This window comes from Penicillium brevicompactum (assembly GCF_028827555.1).
Source record: "Penicillium brevicompactum strain IBT 35665 chromosome Unknown utg000003l_segment0_segment0, whole genome shotgun sequence".
In the NCBI taxonomy this organism is placed as follows: Eukaryota; Fungi; Ascomycota; class Eurotiomycetes; order Eurotiales; family Aspergillaceae; genus Penicillium; species Penicillium brevicompactum.
In genome coordinates, this window is record NW_026623206.1 from 4553127 (window position 1) to 4566368 (window position 13242).

The 13242-nt window shown below is 46.8% G+C and overlaps 2 protein-coding genes across 2 annotated transcripts; both read left to right on the top strand.

Annotated features, from left to right (window-relative positions):
- Window positions 1–4723: 4723 nt before the first annotated feature.
- N7506_005465 (uncharacterized protein) lies at window positions 4724–5083 on the top strand (the record flags this gene model as incomplete). Its single annotated transcript, XM_056954759.1, has 2 exons — window positions 4724–4849; window positions 4904–5083. 2 exons carry the CDS (start codon window positions 4724–4726, stop codon window positions 5081–5083), a joined length of 306 nt encoding a protein of 101 aa, XP_056813648.1.
- A 1970-nt stretch (window positions 5084–7053) lies between these two features.
- On the top strand, window positions 7054–8965 carry N7506_005466 (Dyp-type peroxidase; the record flags this gene model as incomplete). Its single annotated transcript, XM_056954760.1, has 8 exons — window positions 7054–7103; window positions 7158–7488; window positions 7552–7820; window positions 7874–7972; window positions 8027–8152; window positions 8209–8288; window positions 8348–8644; window positions 8703–8965. 8 exons carry the CDS (start codon window positions 7054–7056, stop codon window positions 8963–8965), a joined length of 1515 nt encoding a protein of 504 aa, XP_056813649.1.
- Window positions 8966–13242: the final 4277 nt, after the last annotated feature.

Genomic DNA, 13242 nt, shown 5'->3' on the forward strand with positions numbered 1-13242 from the left:
CTTGTCGATCGTCGCTCACCTCGTGGGACTGCAACGCTACTATGACTCTGATTGGAGCCTGGACACAAGAAGCACTGGTTACACCAGTCAAACATCGCGCATGAACGTGGACGGACGCTGCTTCGGTCTTTTAATGAATATCCTAGTGATGACCCACGGGACAGCAGACCAAGGGTGTTCTATTTGTGGCCCGAAAAAAATTGGAACGACCTGCAAAGGTCCAAACACGATCTATAAGCCTAGGCTTAAATGACCGTCAGCGTTCGGGTGGAACAGGTATTTGTTGCTTAAGAGGTACGGTTGGGCAGGTGAGGTATTTTGAATATCACGAGGACTTTTGGCGACAAAGATCCGATCCGTGGTCGATTTCTCCCAGTTGCCTCCGTAAGAGAGTGATTGGTCTACTGTCGAATGGCAAGTTTATGCTTTGTCTATCTAGCCTAGAGCGGTCTACAACCGATGCATCTTCTCCTTTATCCTCCTTGCCCTTGATAAGCCGTACTCTCTTCCAACCCGACACCTCCTCTCTTCATATGCTCCGATTCGATCCCCAGTCTGTCGACTCTAGCAGATAGCTTTTGTTCTTCCACGCAACGGAAACTCCTCTTTTCTTCGGAAATCCCTTTGTCGAGCTTCTGCAGATGCAAGGGTCACAGAGTACGTCGTGCATATGCGACATGTCATGCGGAGCTGCTTTTTGAAAAACTCCGGAGCTCTTTGCCGTACAAAAGCAGCCCAGGCCCCTCCCTTTGAGATGCACAGATATTCTAATCAAAACATTTCAAACTTTGAATCAGTATAGTATTTGGATCGTAAGACACAAAAAGGCTCTCACTCGAGTTGTGTAAGGACGTCAAGTCATTCCCGTTATATACTCCTGGCTCGATCTTATTGTGATTGTCATCGTCCGTTGCAGCCGACCATATACCAGATGAGATTGTGGACATGAAGCTGGGGTCGCGTTTGGGTAGGCTGTCCAGGACGGTCGAATTCATCGTCGCTAGTTAATGATTGATGTGATAATCTTCGCACTCGGCATGTTGAAAGATGATGTTTCTAAGAACCCAGAATTCTTCTTGTAGACATGTGAGCTGTGCCAGAATTTCTTGATTCTTTTCGATTTCATCGCTGTATCGCCTCTTCATCTGTTGGTTTTATTTTTTCTTTCTTCCCGAAATTTGTTGCTACGGTGCGGTTTCGTTCGAGGAGCTTTGCCCGCTCCGGGATGACGTAGGTATGTTGTGGGCAAACAGGTTCCCTGATTTATGGGTTCAATCTTCACCTGAATCTCGCTGTGTGGGTAGCAGAGGAAGGTATGTGCCGTCCCAATTGATAGCGGTGATATAGACAGCTGGAACCAAAGGCTTGAAGTCACCAGCGGTGAAGTAATCAAGCACATGGTTAGGAAATTGCCTTGACTTCATATTCCATTTATCAAAAACAGCCAAAATCGATGATGTGTAGCATTTTAATCCTACTGCGGAGTCTTAGACCTAATCGTGGTCCGGTTCCGGTCCCAACTTTGGGAAATGGGACAGCATCATGCGGCCTTCGGTCATATTTCATGGCGAATCAATCCCCAATGGTCCTATGCGGCCCTCCGGCTGGGGGTCAGCCAATCTTCCTTTCGCATCATAGTCTGATGATTTATCCTCATGTTTATCTAGCCAAGTCAAGAGTTATATGAAAAAAAAAAAAAACAAAGATTTCCTTCATGTTGACGTAACTATACAGTAGGTTAGCCCAGGTTGTCCATTGACTTCGTTTTCTGGCATGTCGCGCGCAAGCCGTTTTAGCCAGGAAATCTCCAGACCTCTACGTTCCTCCCCTACGTCGACTCAATCACCTGTTACCAGAAGACCTTGCTTTCTATTGAATTTTTCATTATGATACAATATGAATGTACTCAAGTCAATACTTGGAAGCCGTACTGTAACAATTTTGCGCTGCATAGCAGTTAATCCCCAGCGCTTTGTGCCCAAGAAGCGCAGCGTTTCTAATCAAAATTCAATTTTTCAACCCCTGATCTGGGTCGGTTTTCTTTCCGTTGTCGCGTTCTTCTTTCGGTGATCGAGGAGCAACTCTCTCGCGATCTTTATTTGTTGGCTTAGGGGAAGATGGCTTTGAAGAACCTGAAGGCTCTAATTTTGATGGTTTCGTGTGTGGAGGTGATGGTCCTGGGTGCTCCAGCTCCCGAGTTCGGTGGCTCACACCTTCAGAGGGTGGGGTCTCGCCCTGATAATCACCTTCTCCATAACCCGCGGTCGAGTACTGCAGGTTGATGATTGAAAATGACTGAAGAGCCTCAACCTTTCGAATATATACTTTATGGGGCACGGAGAAACCAGGTTGTCTCAACCTGAGCTTCAAAGTTTTCGAAAACATTGCCAAATGATGAAGCATTGCTCAAATTTATTGTCTCACGTCGAGTAGAGAGAACAGGAGTTCGATGCCATGGTAGACATTTAATACATGTAACAATATTTTAAATGCCCTGTTCGATGACGAAGAAATAGATCTCAAATGCTTATGACGTGATATGTAGGCTAGTTATCAGCAGCTGGTCATCATTTGGCAGCTTTTTCTACCCAGGTTGCCTCAAAAGCCTTTACTTTAGCTTCACATCCATGGATACCTCGATGGCCTAGCCGTGGAAGTTTATCAGAAAGAACATGATGAATGATCCTTTCAATAACTATAATTTGCTTTCTCTTCGTTTCGCATCTAGTTTTCACTCATAGGCTCATCGGAAAAGTATAAGGTTTCTTCAGGAAAGGCTGTACCATAAAAGGATGACGAAATTTCCAAGCCATGACCACGGTGAATGATGCTTTGTTTTTACTGTAGCCTGAATATATGTCGCCTCCGTGAAATGACGGCGAAATGATTTACAGACCCACCGAGTTAGAGTATTTTATTGACTGATTGGTTCACTTCACTTGTCTATGTTGGTTCTCACAGGCCCCGTAAGGCAAATTAGTGGGTCCGCTAAAAACGTCAGCTGCCGGAAAAACAAAATCCCGATTTGCTCCAAAAGATTAGGCCCTTTAACCCCACCTACTCATTCATACACCAGCTGACGATTAACCTAAGTCTTGTCAACCCAAGGAAATATTTCTTGGTTCGATTTCCAGAGGTCTCAATGTATTTGGTAGGAAAGTCGGGTCGAAAGCAGAGTGATCTGGTAGAAGCATGAGGCACACGATTTATCTTCGAGTCACGCCCCCGTCGTATTTGACGGGAAGCGAATGTTTTTCGAGTCGGTCCAAGGCTGGCAGACTAGGAAAAAGCGAAATCCATACAGACCGTGCTCACGATTAGTAGCTGATGAGCCATGGGAACGCTCGCTCGGTTAGAGAATGCGGTCATCTTGAAGGATTCAAGCCTAAACTTAAATCGAAAGCTTCTCTATACGCTTTCTGTTCCACTTCTTTTATTGGTTTGGCGTGATTAAATCTGCCCCTAGAGTCCGTGAATTCAGAGGGAAAATCGGCTTACTCCCTGCAAAATCTCGCGCTGACCAAGTATAGTATCTTCTAGAAGGAAACAATTTATTTGTAAATATTCTCGGACGCCGGAGTAATGGTCAAGATACACTGGTTGAAATAAACTTTGTGGGTCGGCCGGGACTAATCGGTTTCTTGGCCTCTAGTGCACAAACCGGAGTCTTTGTTTAGATCTACCATCTTGTCCTTACATGTAGCTTATTTTCTACAAGCTATCTGCTAGAGATACCAGACTGGCGGTCGAAGTTGGCAGATGGAGACGATGGGTCGGGCTTAGAGAGTATATATTCTACGTGAGGGTTTATGCAGGACAGGAGACATAGATTCTAAAACGTTCTATGAATCAGAGAGAGAAAGCAGCAGCTTCCTCCTCGACGGATGACCAATCACTCTCCTGCGAGGGTAACTAAACCGCGGATCGGATCTCTGTTGCCAATGGTCTGTGTGATATTCCAAATACCTTACCTGCCCCAACCGACCTCCTAAGCAATAAGACGTGTTCGAAGTGCACGCCCAGGCTTATAGATATGAATAGCCATTACATATGATCGACTTGAACCAGTAAAACCATTCGGTCTCTTGGGCTACCAATACTGTACTCAGGTCGAGAAGAGCCGCAAAATCAGCCTCTAGACTTTTCTCATGCTGCAAAATCGGGAACCGAAAGAAGCAAGATCAATATTACTCCACCAATCACATTCCACACTTGAGCCTTGATTACCCCCAACATTTCCCGTCTCTTTCGTCGCTGAAGTAGAATCGCTTAACGTGAGCTGTCAGGCAGATTAGAAGCCTGACAGCCATTCGTGATAGCTGTCTGGGTCACCCTCCGGCTATGACTAGTCAGTCACTAATCGAGAGGTCGTGAGTTTGCCTCATAGTCATCTTTGCGTCTGCTTTCTAGACGAAGGGAGGTGCGGTTCGAGAGTCAATCCGAAGAGCTGCTCAATCAGCTCATTTCTTTGGATGATTACCAGAAAAGGTGCAAACTGTGCCCTGACGTCACAAATTACCGCCAATGTGCGTCATTCCATGACGGGGACCAATAGCGGCGTCGCGACTACGTATTTTATATTTCGATAGCACCGAGTAAAAGTCCAGCCACTTTTGTCGAAGTTCGGACTGCGCTTATGAAGACCTAATGTCCTACCTCGAGGAAAGGTCAGTTCAAATCTACGACAAACGTTTAGTTGATTGATTGAACCAAATTAAACATAATGTCGGAGTTGTCAACCCAGAATCAGCGAAACCAGGGTGCCTCCCATGCTACAGGAGCTTCGAAAGTTCCTGAAGCTGTCCAGAACAAAGCACCGCGAGGACTTGAGGGGAGCCTCCCGGACTCAGTATGTTAACTGCGAATCCGAACTTTTGCACATAACCCTGATTGCATTTTTAAGGTCCATCCTACTGGGTCACAGCCTGGTCAGTCGACAAATAAGTCTCACGCAAAGGGCGGGGGCGAAGCTTCCTTCGTTCCTCAAAAGGTTCAAGAGAAGCTGCCGGAGAGTATTGAGAGAGCAGTCCCTAACGCCATCCACGACACAGGCGACAACGGTGGATTACACAGGAAGCAGTAGATCGTTGACCTTCCTGATCTGGTTGAGATGATCTGGCGCACGGCTCCTCTATATAATTGCCAGTTGATCCGTGATGATTGTAAAACCGATTGGTTTCATATTAAATGTGATGGCACACATATGGCTAGTGCGTGATTGATCATATCGCAGGTGTAGAGAAGGTAGATAGGAAGCTGGGTAGCCTTCATTTGTGATGAGCATCCGTGTATGAATTCTGGCGCTATCGTCGAAAAAGGGTTTCAAAGATCGACATCTCAACCGGTATGCCAGAGAGTGCCCATTGATGGTTGATGATATTTCCTTCCGTCCTGGCTAGCAAAAACCGGTAACAATATAATCGGCTATCATTCCCATGGTATCCGGGAAATCCTGCACTGAAAGTCGTATTTGTATCACTATTAAGCAGAGCATGTTGACATTGGTATCTCGGCATGCAATCAATTTACAGCCTGCATCTGACCGATCACTCTGGTCAGATGCCACTCAACATACTATCGCCGTCCAATTACCCAAGGGGTAGAAATACTCAAAAATAATTGGATATCTAAATCGTTCGCCAAGGAGGACCTAAATTAGAACAGGACAAGATAAGGCCTATGTTCACGCACTGCGATCTACCAAATATTCTTGTTTCGATCTGGACGGATAATAATCCCTTCTTTATCCATGAGCGGAATAGGATCAAAATAGACTTCGCCTTTTGCCTATATTCCATGGCCATCAGGAATTATCGGTTGGATGGGTCCGTCCCGAAGTCAAAGACCGGAAAAACCAGCATGTTCTATCATTTGCTGAAAGGATATACTGGACAAACTACGGGGCAGTCGCCCATCAATTAGCTTTGACCCCACATTCAACCAAGATTCACGCTTCGGGGAGGTGCGTCATAGAGTAGACGCGCCGTAGGAGAAAGACCTTATCCATCAATACCTCTCCCACAAATCGTCGTAAATGCTTTCCATCTCCTAACCGCGTCCGATATGATCGTCTCATTTGCTACTCATGGTCGTTTCAAAGTTGGCCGAAATATTTTCGAATACGCCTTGAGCCCTCCGCCTCGACCTACAAGAGGCTCTGACTCCACGTTATATATCAACCTGTCACTCTGCCAATAGCTATCGCTGTTGCCGTCAAATGCGCGATCGCAGTTGTGGCCAGTCGTTTCGGTAGAACAGACCGAAGTGGGGTCAAGCAGACTCGGTTCGAGGAATGATCTGGTTCGATTTATCCAGAGCAGGAACTTCTGTTTTAAAACCCATCATTGTCTCCAAAAGGCCAAGCTGAGCAAACTCCTGATGACAACGCACCGAACATTGTCAAACTACGGCATGAGCACAACGAATTATGCAAGGGCTGTAACCGCAGAGCCCCTTTATTGCAAGACTGAGAATGTCGATACATGTGCGTGTAGACGGAACAGAAATTTACTGCACATTTAGGACACAGAATGCACCCCGGTGATATCTTTTTATGTTTATCTTGGGGTTCGACAAATGAAGCGAGTAGCACAAAGAAAGAATGCTTGCCACAGGTATGCCCAAAAGGAGCCTACAAAAATGGGTCGGGTTTTGCTCAACGCGCGCGAGATTCTCCAGCTTGGATTAGCAATCTGGCTCTTCTTCGACCATGACAATATCCGACAGTGTATTGGCCAAGATAAAGAATGCGCTCCACCACATCCCGTGCGGCCCTAGGCGAAGTCCGTTGCAACATTAAGCAAGGCTGGGCCCCACTATTGCAGTTTTCCAATTGACTTGACAATATATGACGATAGTTTCAAGTTCCTTTCTCATTGAGCTATGCAAGGGTACACTCAACGCTGGCTGAAGAGGGTACTTCGCAGCACAATAAGCTATAAAGTGTCCCTCTAGAATAATCTCGAACAACTTTGCCTGACTCTCATTGTACTTGCTATTCATCATCATTTGCACAACCGAAAATTTGATTTAAGAAATCATCACGAGCAGAAAATGGGGTCCGCATCCGAATTTGATCTCAAAAATATCCAGGGAGATATCTGGTCAGCTTCAGGAACAGACAATCACCAAGGGCGCTAGTGCTGACTTAAATCTAGGCCTGGCTTTACGAAAAGATATGAGCAGTTTTTCTTCTTCAATATCCAGGATGCTGCGGCCTTCAGACCCGGACTGCGAGGCCTGGCAGATGATGTGATTACTTCCTCCCACGATGCCCTGGTCAACCGTGCAGCCATACACAAGGTGAAGAAACCAGCATCAAGTGAACCGGGCATAGTCGGGAACCTTATAAACCTGACGGGTAGCGTAATTTCTGCCATACACGACGCCCTCCCAGCCCATCATGATATCCCGAGGACTAAAGGACCAACCGACGATGTGGGCCTGGCCCAGGTTAACATATCTTTTACGGTCAGGGGCATGACCAAGGTAAGTGAAGGTTTTTTCATTTTGAACTTCAAGAGCCTGCTCTAATAATTTCCTTCTCGTTAGCTGGGCAAAGGGAGGTTCAAAGACGACCCATTCCTCAAGGGCATGTTCGCAGATATGGTGGGTCAAGGTAGAGATGAAGCCAAAGACTGGCTTCCCGAGTTCAAAGATGGCTCTGTTGATGGGGTGTTGCTGGTGTGTGGTACCGAACACGAAGTCAAGGAAAAAGTAAAAGAGCTGTCCCAGAAGTACCTGGGCCCGAGCCAAGGCGTTCGTCATCTCTTGACCTTAGATGGCAAAGAAAGGCCCGGAGACCAAAAGGGACATGAGCAGTAAGTCTTTGGAAACTGGCACTGGGGAAGATTTTACCTGATCCATCTTTCAGCTTTGGGTTTTTGGACGGCATTTCGCAGCCACTCATCAAGGGCCTAGACGATGAAACCATAAAACTACCTGGATCTCGCAAAGTCCCCACTCGTCCTGGGTATGTTGAAACGCAGCCTTGTGAATGATGCTTCACGCTGTTTACACATTGCAGAATCATCCTATTCGGACACGACGGCGAGATGGAAAATGTTACACAGTTGATGCATCCTGAATGGGCAAAGGACGGCAGCCTTTTTGTTGTTCGCAAGATGAGACAATTCGTGCCAGAGTTCAACAGGTATATTATCAGCTCATTTGACCGCTGAAATCATGATCTAATTTCTATAACTTTAGTTTCTTAGAATCACAGGCTCCACGTCTAAACTTCACTCCAGAGCAGTTGGCGGCTCGACTTCTGGGACGCTGGAAGAGTGGTAAGCCGCAAGCCGTAGCAATATTCCTGCATATATCAAGCGCTGAGAGATGTCTTTAGGAGCACCTGTTGAACTGTGTCCCGATGAGGATAACAATAAATATGCTACGTGGAACGACTTTGACTTCCCCTTGGATAATCAGCTCAATTGCCCATTTGCATCACACGTGCGCAAGACCAAGGGTCGAGGTATGATGAATGATCGGGATATATTTGACATCATGCGCCGCGGTATCTCGTATGGACCGGAGGTCGGTCCCGAAGAGAAGGAGAACTCCAAGACTGTATTAGACCGCGGCCTTATATTCACCTGTTACCAGTCCAGCCTTTGCAATGTCTTCCAGTTCATTAAGAACCGTAAGTCATCTCTCGATTCAGGAAGTATCATGAAGTCGCTGACTCCCTAATCTCCAAGGCTGGATCAATCCTGATACGTTTCCGGCCGATAAGACTGATTTCACTGATGGTATAAACCCTGGACAGGATGTCATTGTTGGCCAGTCAGTCAAGGGTGCCGTAGAAGAGGACGACAAACTCCTGTACACGTGCGTCTACGATGGTAATAAAGTGCACAATAAGGTCACCTTTGAACCCTTCGTTCAGTCCAATGGCGGTGATTACTTTTTTACCCCATCTCTGAAGCTTCTTGGTGATCTTTCCGTGGCTCAAGCCGTTTAGTTGATCAACTTAGCGGAGAATTGGATTGTGTCATGCCCAATTAGGTAGGGGTACGCCCGATGAGGGTCTTGGAAGAGGAGTGGAGGTTCGAGGGAGATCCGAGGTCATTTGTCGGTGTCACTATCGCTTGTATTCAAGGCTTCATCAACTAGTGTTTGACTTAATGAGTTCTTCAAAAGTTATCTCAAAGTTATCAATCCCAAGGTTCAAACTGGACTTGATTCTATCTCTTCTTTCCAAGGAGGTCCTTGTTATCGTTCAAACTTCCCAGTGCTTTCATCGCGTATATATACATCTAAGGACTCGAAAAGTTCTGTGAATTTGCTTGTTGGTGATGTTCAATATGTTTTCTACGTCCATGATGGCCTTTGGAATGAAATGCAAGAGAAATTGTGCTCGAGGGTCTTTTATAGCCCGGCAGTCACACTGAGCCTGCTGTCATTGCCACCCATGACCGTACCGACCTGAGTTCGACCGCCTTCAAAAGAGTCACTGAACGGTCACCTGAACGGTTACCTCAAACTGTTGACGCTCGATCTCACCTGCTGCTCACCCCGAGCTACTCAATATAATGTGAAAATGGCAACAGACGAAGCCTTGAGATACAGTCTTGCAGAAACTACCTACTAATGGTAGTTTGCAAGTGTAACTTTGATGCATTGGATGCTATACATCAAGTAGAGTCCGTTGAAGTTGAACGTGACGTTACTGTGACTGCAAACTATCCAAAAGGTGGTGATGCAGATATCTCCGTGCCATATATTGCTGCATAGCAACAGAAGTTGAAGTAGTGAACATCACTCGCTCTTACACATGCTTCTTCCGGCGACGATGCTAAAATTGTTTGACACAAGTTTTGTTGTCTGCAAAGGTATGGCTCATCTGCCATCAAACAAGACAAACCACCAGCATTCCTCGGGTCTTTGAAAGTTCCAGGACTGAAAAGACGCGAGATGCCAACCGAGAACAATGAGAATCACCCATGGCACGCCAGTAATTAGATCCACAAGGAGGCTATTATTTCGAATGATGAGACAAACGGTGGTTTAGCCCATTGTGGCTTGGGTTTTGCATCGAGTAGACACATCGGCATAGGGCCTGATGCACAGAGTCGACTGAGAGAAGGGCCGAGGTGGACGGTCTGAACCTTACACTGACTCATCGTCAATGCCACGAGTAGTCAAATGGAACGGATAGACAGCATGCGATCGCATCGGTATAGGGGAGCTCGAGCAGAGAAAATGAGGGCGTCCTGTTGTACGATACGAGTCAGCAAGGCTTACCACTTGGACGAGCTGTTATGACTTACCTGTTCATAGAGTTTGCAGAGGGCACGCTGTGTACGCTTGAGACGAGACGATCAGTGAGCTTCGTGGTCATATGAACTTGCCAAACAAATCACTTACAACCCTCTTCGGCAAAACAATCCACACGATTTATGCCATGTTGTAGTTTGGTTCGTCGCACTCTCCGGCCGTTGCTCCAGACAGGCCGGGCTGTGGCGCAACGCGCATTCTCTCGGGCGGCATAGGCCGTGACAACTTCACCAGGCACAAGCAATCATATAGTCGTGATCGATGAACGTTTCGCAATGCGGACGGGCAGACACTCCGCCATTCATGGAGTGAAGGCGGTGAGGGCGAAGGCGCGATGGAGCACGCGTCGTACTGCTGCCCCTTGGTCTTATTCCCGATCCGTCGATAAGGGCTACCCACAAGGAGATTTCATGGGTGGCGATGGGCTGCTCTTATGTACAATGGCATCAAAATCAGTGATGGTCTTCGTGTTTTGGAGCACAAAAATTTGCATAAATATATGATATAGTGCAGGAGAGGACGCGATAATCACTCACATCTGTTGTGACATGAGGCTGGTGCAGATCAGGAACCAAGCCGCACCGTCGGAATTAAGTCCGAGGTATCAATATGGACAACCCAAGTTGATTTCCAATCAACTTGGCTCATTGCTGTATATATAGGCTCATATATTCCTCTGGAAGAACAACTCATTTTATACCTCTGAACAACAACAACATCATCAGAAAGAATGGACATCTCAAGCTTCCATGCAGCGAGCCTCGCAATCGAATGTGCGTACCTGATATTGGCCCGTTCCTCTGGTTTGTTGCTCATCTGTGGTATGTTGCGTGGTTTAAACCGTCGGGTCTAAGGATTGGGTCTAGGCCATGGCTTTTTTATTTGGCACCAACGGGATGCTGTAGCGTCGGGGGCATCTGGTGCGATGTCAATGTTCCACTGTCATTCATTAGCCTGTCGATCGGCGAAAAAAATCTATGACTCACATGTTCTGGTGGCCAACACTGGGGACGAAGGGACGGCAAAGAGTTGCGGTCCTTGCGCTCGTGCATTGTGGTCGAATTTCGGTTCTATTACAATCGCATCGTCTTCGGGATCAGTAGAATTCCAGACAGGTTAGACTGAGATTCACATACCAGCGACGCGCATGTTCGCGCTTTTGCCTCGGGGATATACATAGGGGCTGTAAAGTAGATCAGCTCAGTCTACTGCTGCGGCGGAGAGACATCTTCGCATAGGCACTTGGACCGCCAGCCAAGTCTTGTCTCCTTGGTCGGCTGGCTGGTTGGCACAGTGGATCTGCTGGGAAGACATCTCTCTCAGGCACTGTCTGGCTTGTTAATCCTCGATGTATCCTATAAATTTCAGTACAGAGGAAATTCAATTCTGGGTCAAAGGAGAGAACTTATCAAGTGACTCAGACACATACCTGCTCGACCTTGCGTAGTCAAGTGATTGAATTGTAGAACAAAATGCCGGGGATAGAGGACGTCTTTATAGGCTTCTCGGGTCATCCTTTCGCCTACGTGCTACGTGCGCTGCTTGGTAGAACGCGTTGGCGGACACCTCTAAATTGAGGCCTGTTTAAACCCACGTCTTCTTTCTACCGCAACTATGTGCAGCGACATTTTTTAATGCTTTATATGCTCAGCGAGAGAGAGTCAATAAAAATTGGTGTTGAGAAACAATGTTGAGTTGGTCAAGAAACGTTGGCTCACCGTCCAATCCTTCACGTCTCGCTAAAATGAGGCACTGAGTGCTATGCAATCCGCAATGACAGGCTTATATTTCGTGTTTTGATACCTCATCCGCGGGCGATTCAACGTTGAATCACTGAAAGGCGCCTACAGTTTCATACTCGAAGTCATGGACTTTTTCCCTAGCCTCGCTTTAATGTGGTGTCGGTTGCGTAGAGCTATGGGTCTTGCAGAAAGCGAGGTCGTGCTCAAACTGTCAAACCGTTGAAGCTTGGCCACACGTTGTCAACACTCAATTTTCGAACTTGAAATTTTTTTTGTTTTGTTTCCCTTTTGAATTTCTTTGTTTAATGATGATAAGTTCTACAATATTCGATTCGTCGGATTTATGAGGCGTTCAACGAAAGGGAGAGAGGTTTCTGATTGAAATATACATCCTCAACAAGAGTTGATCTCTGGCTATCAACACAGTGAGGCTTGATCAGTTTTCACGACCGACTATCCCTATTGTTGAATAAACAGTCAATAGTCCGCTGAAAAGTAAGACAACTCTAGTCACAACTTGACTACTTCGATTGACTGTTGTGGTGATTGTAAAACCCAGCCCATAAACACCTGCGTCTGCATAGTTTATAAGAGACACTAAGGATCGATAGAAATTGTATTAACCAGACTCATGACTTTCTCTTGAGGACAAAATGGATGCCCCGAACAGCTCACCACACCAGGAAAAGGAAGGAGATCAGCAGCCCAGTGAATCGCCCATCCTTGGTGAGAAAGACAAATCACAGGAAAGTTCTGACCATGTCCCATTGGTAAGTGAAACGATTCGGCTTTCAAACGCCTTTGCTGACCATTGCAGCCCTCTCCTTTGCAGCAGGAAGCAGATAGAAGGCACACCCTGGCGACCGAGCCATTTCAACCGATCTTGAAGGTGCTAGCCGACCTCGAACGCGACGATCCCAAGTTCGCCTTTCCAGCAGCTCGACTTGTCGGAATCTATCGACATCTATGGGAGTCGTGCGTGTCAAAGCACATCGATGGCGAGAAGCTTGAGCAGGGCAACCTTGTTTTGAAGGAAGCTGGTGCGCAGCTGAGAAAGAAGAGGGACGGTCTTCAGGTTCGTTGCGACAAGCAGCTATTCCGGCTGCGCTTCTTTGAGCAGGCATTGGAATTATCCCGGGGGAGGCTGGTTAGCGTACTCGATGACTTGAATCACCCCTCCAGCCTCAATCTCGCAGGGCCCTTAAACGACGCAAGAGAA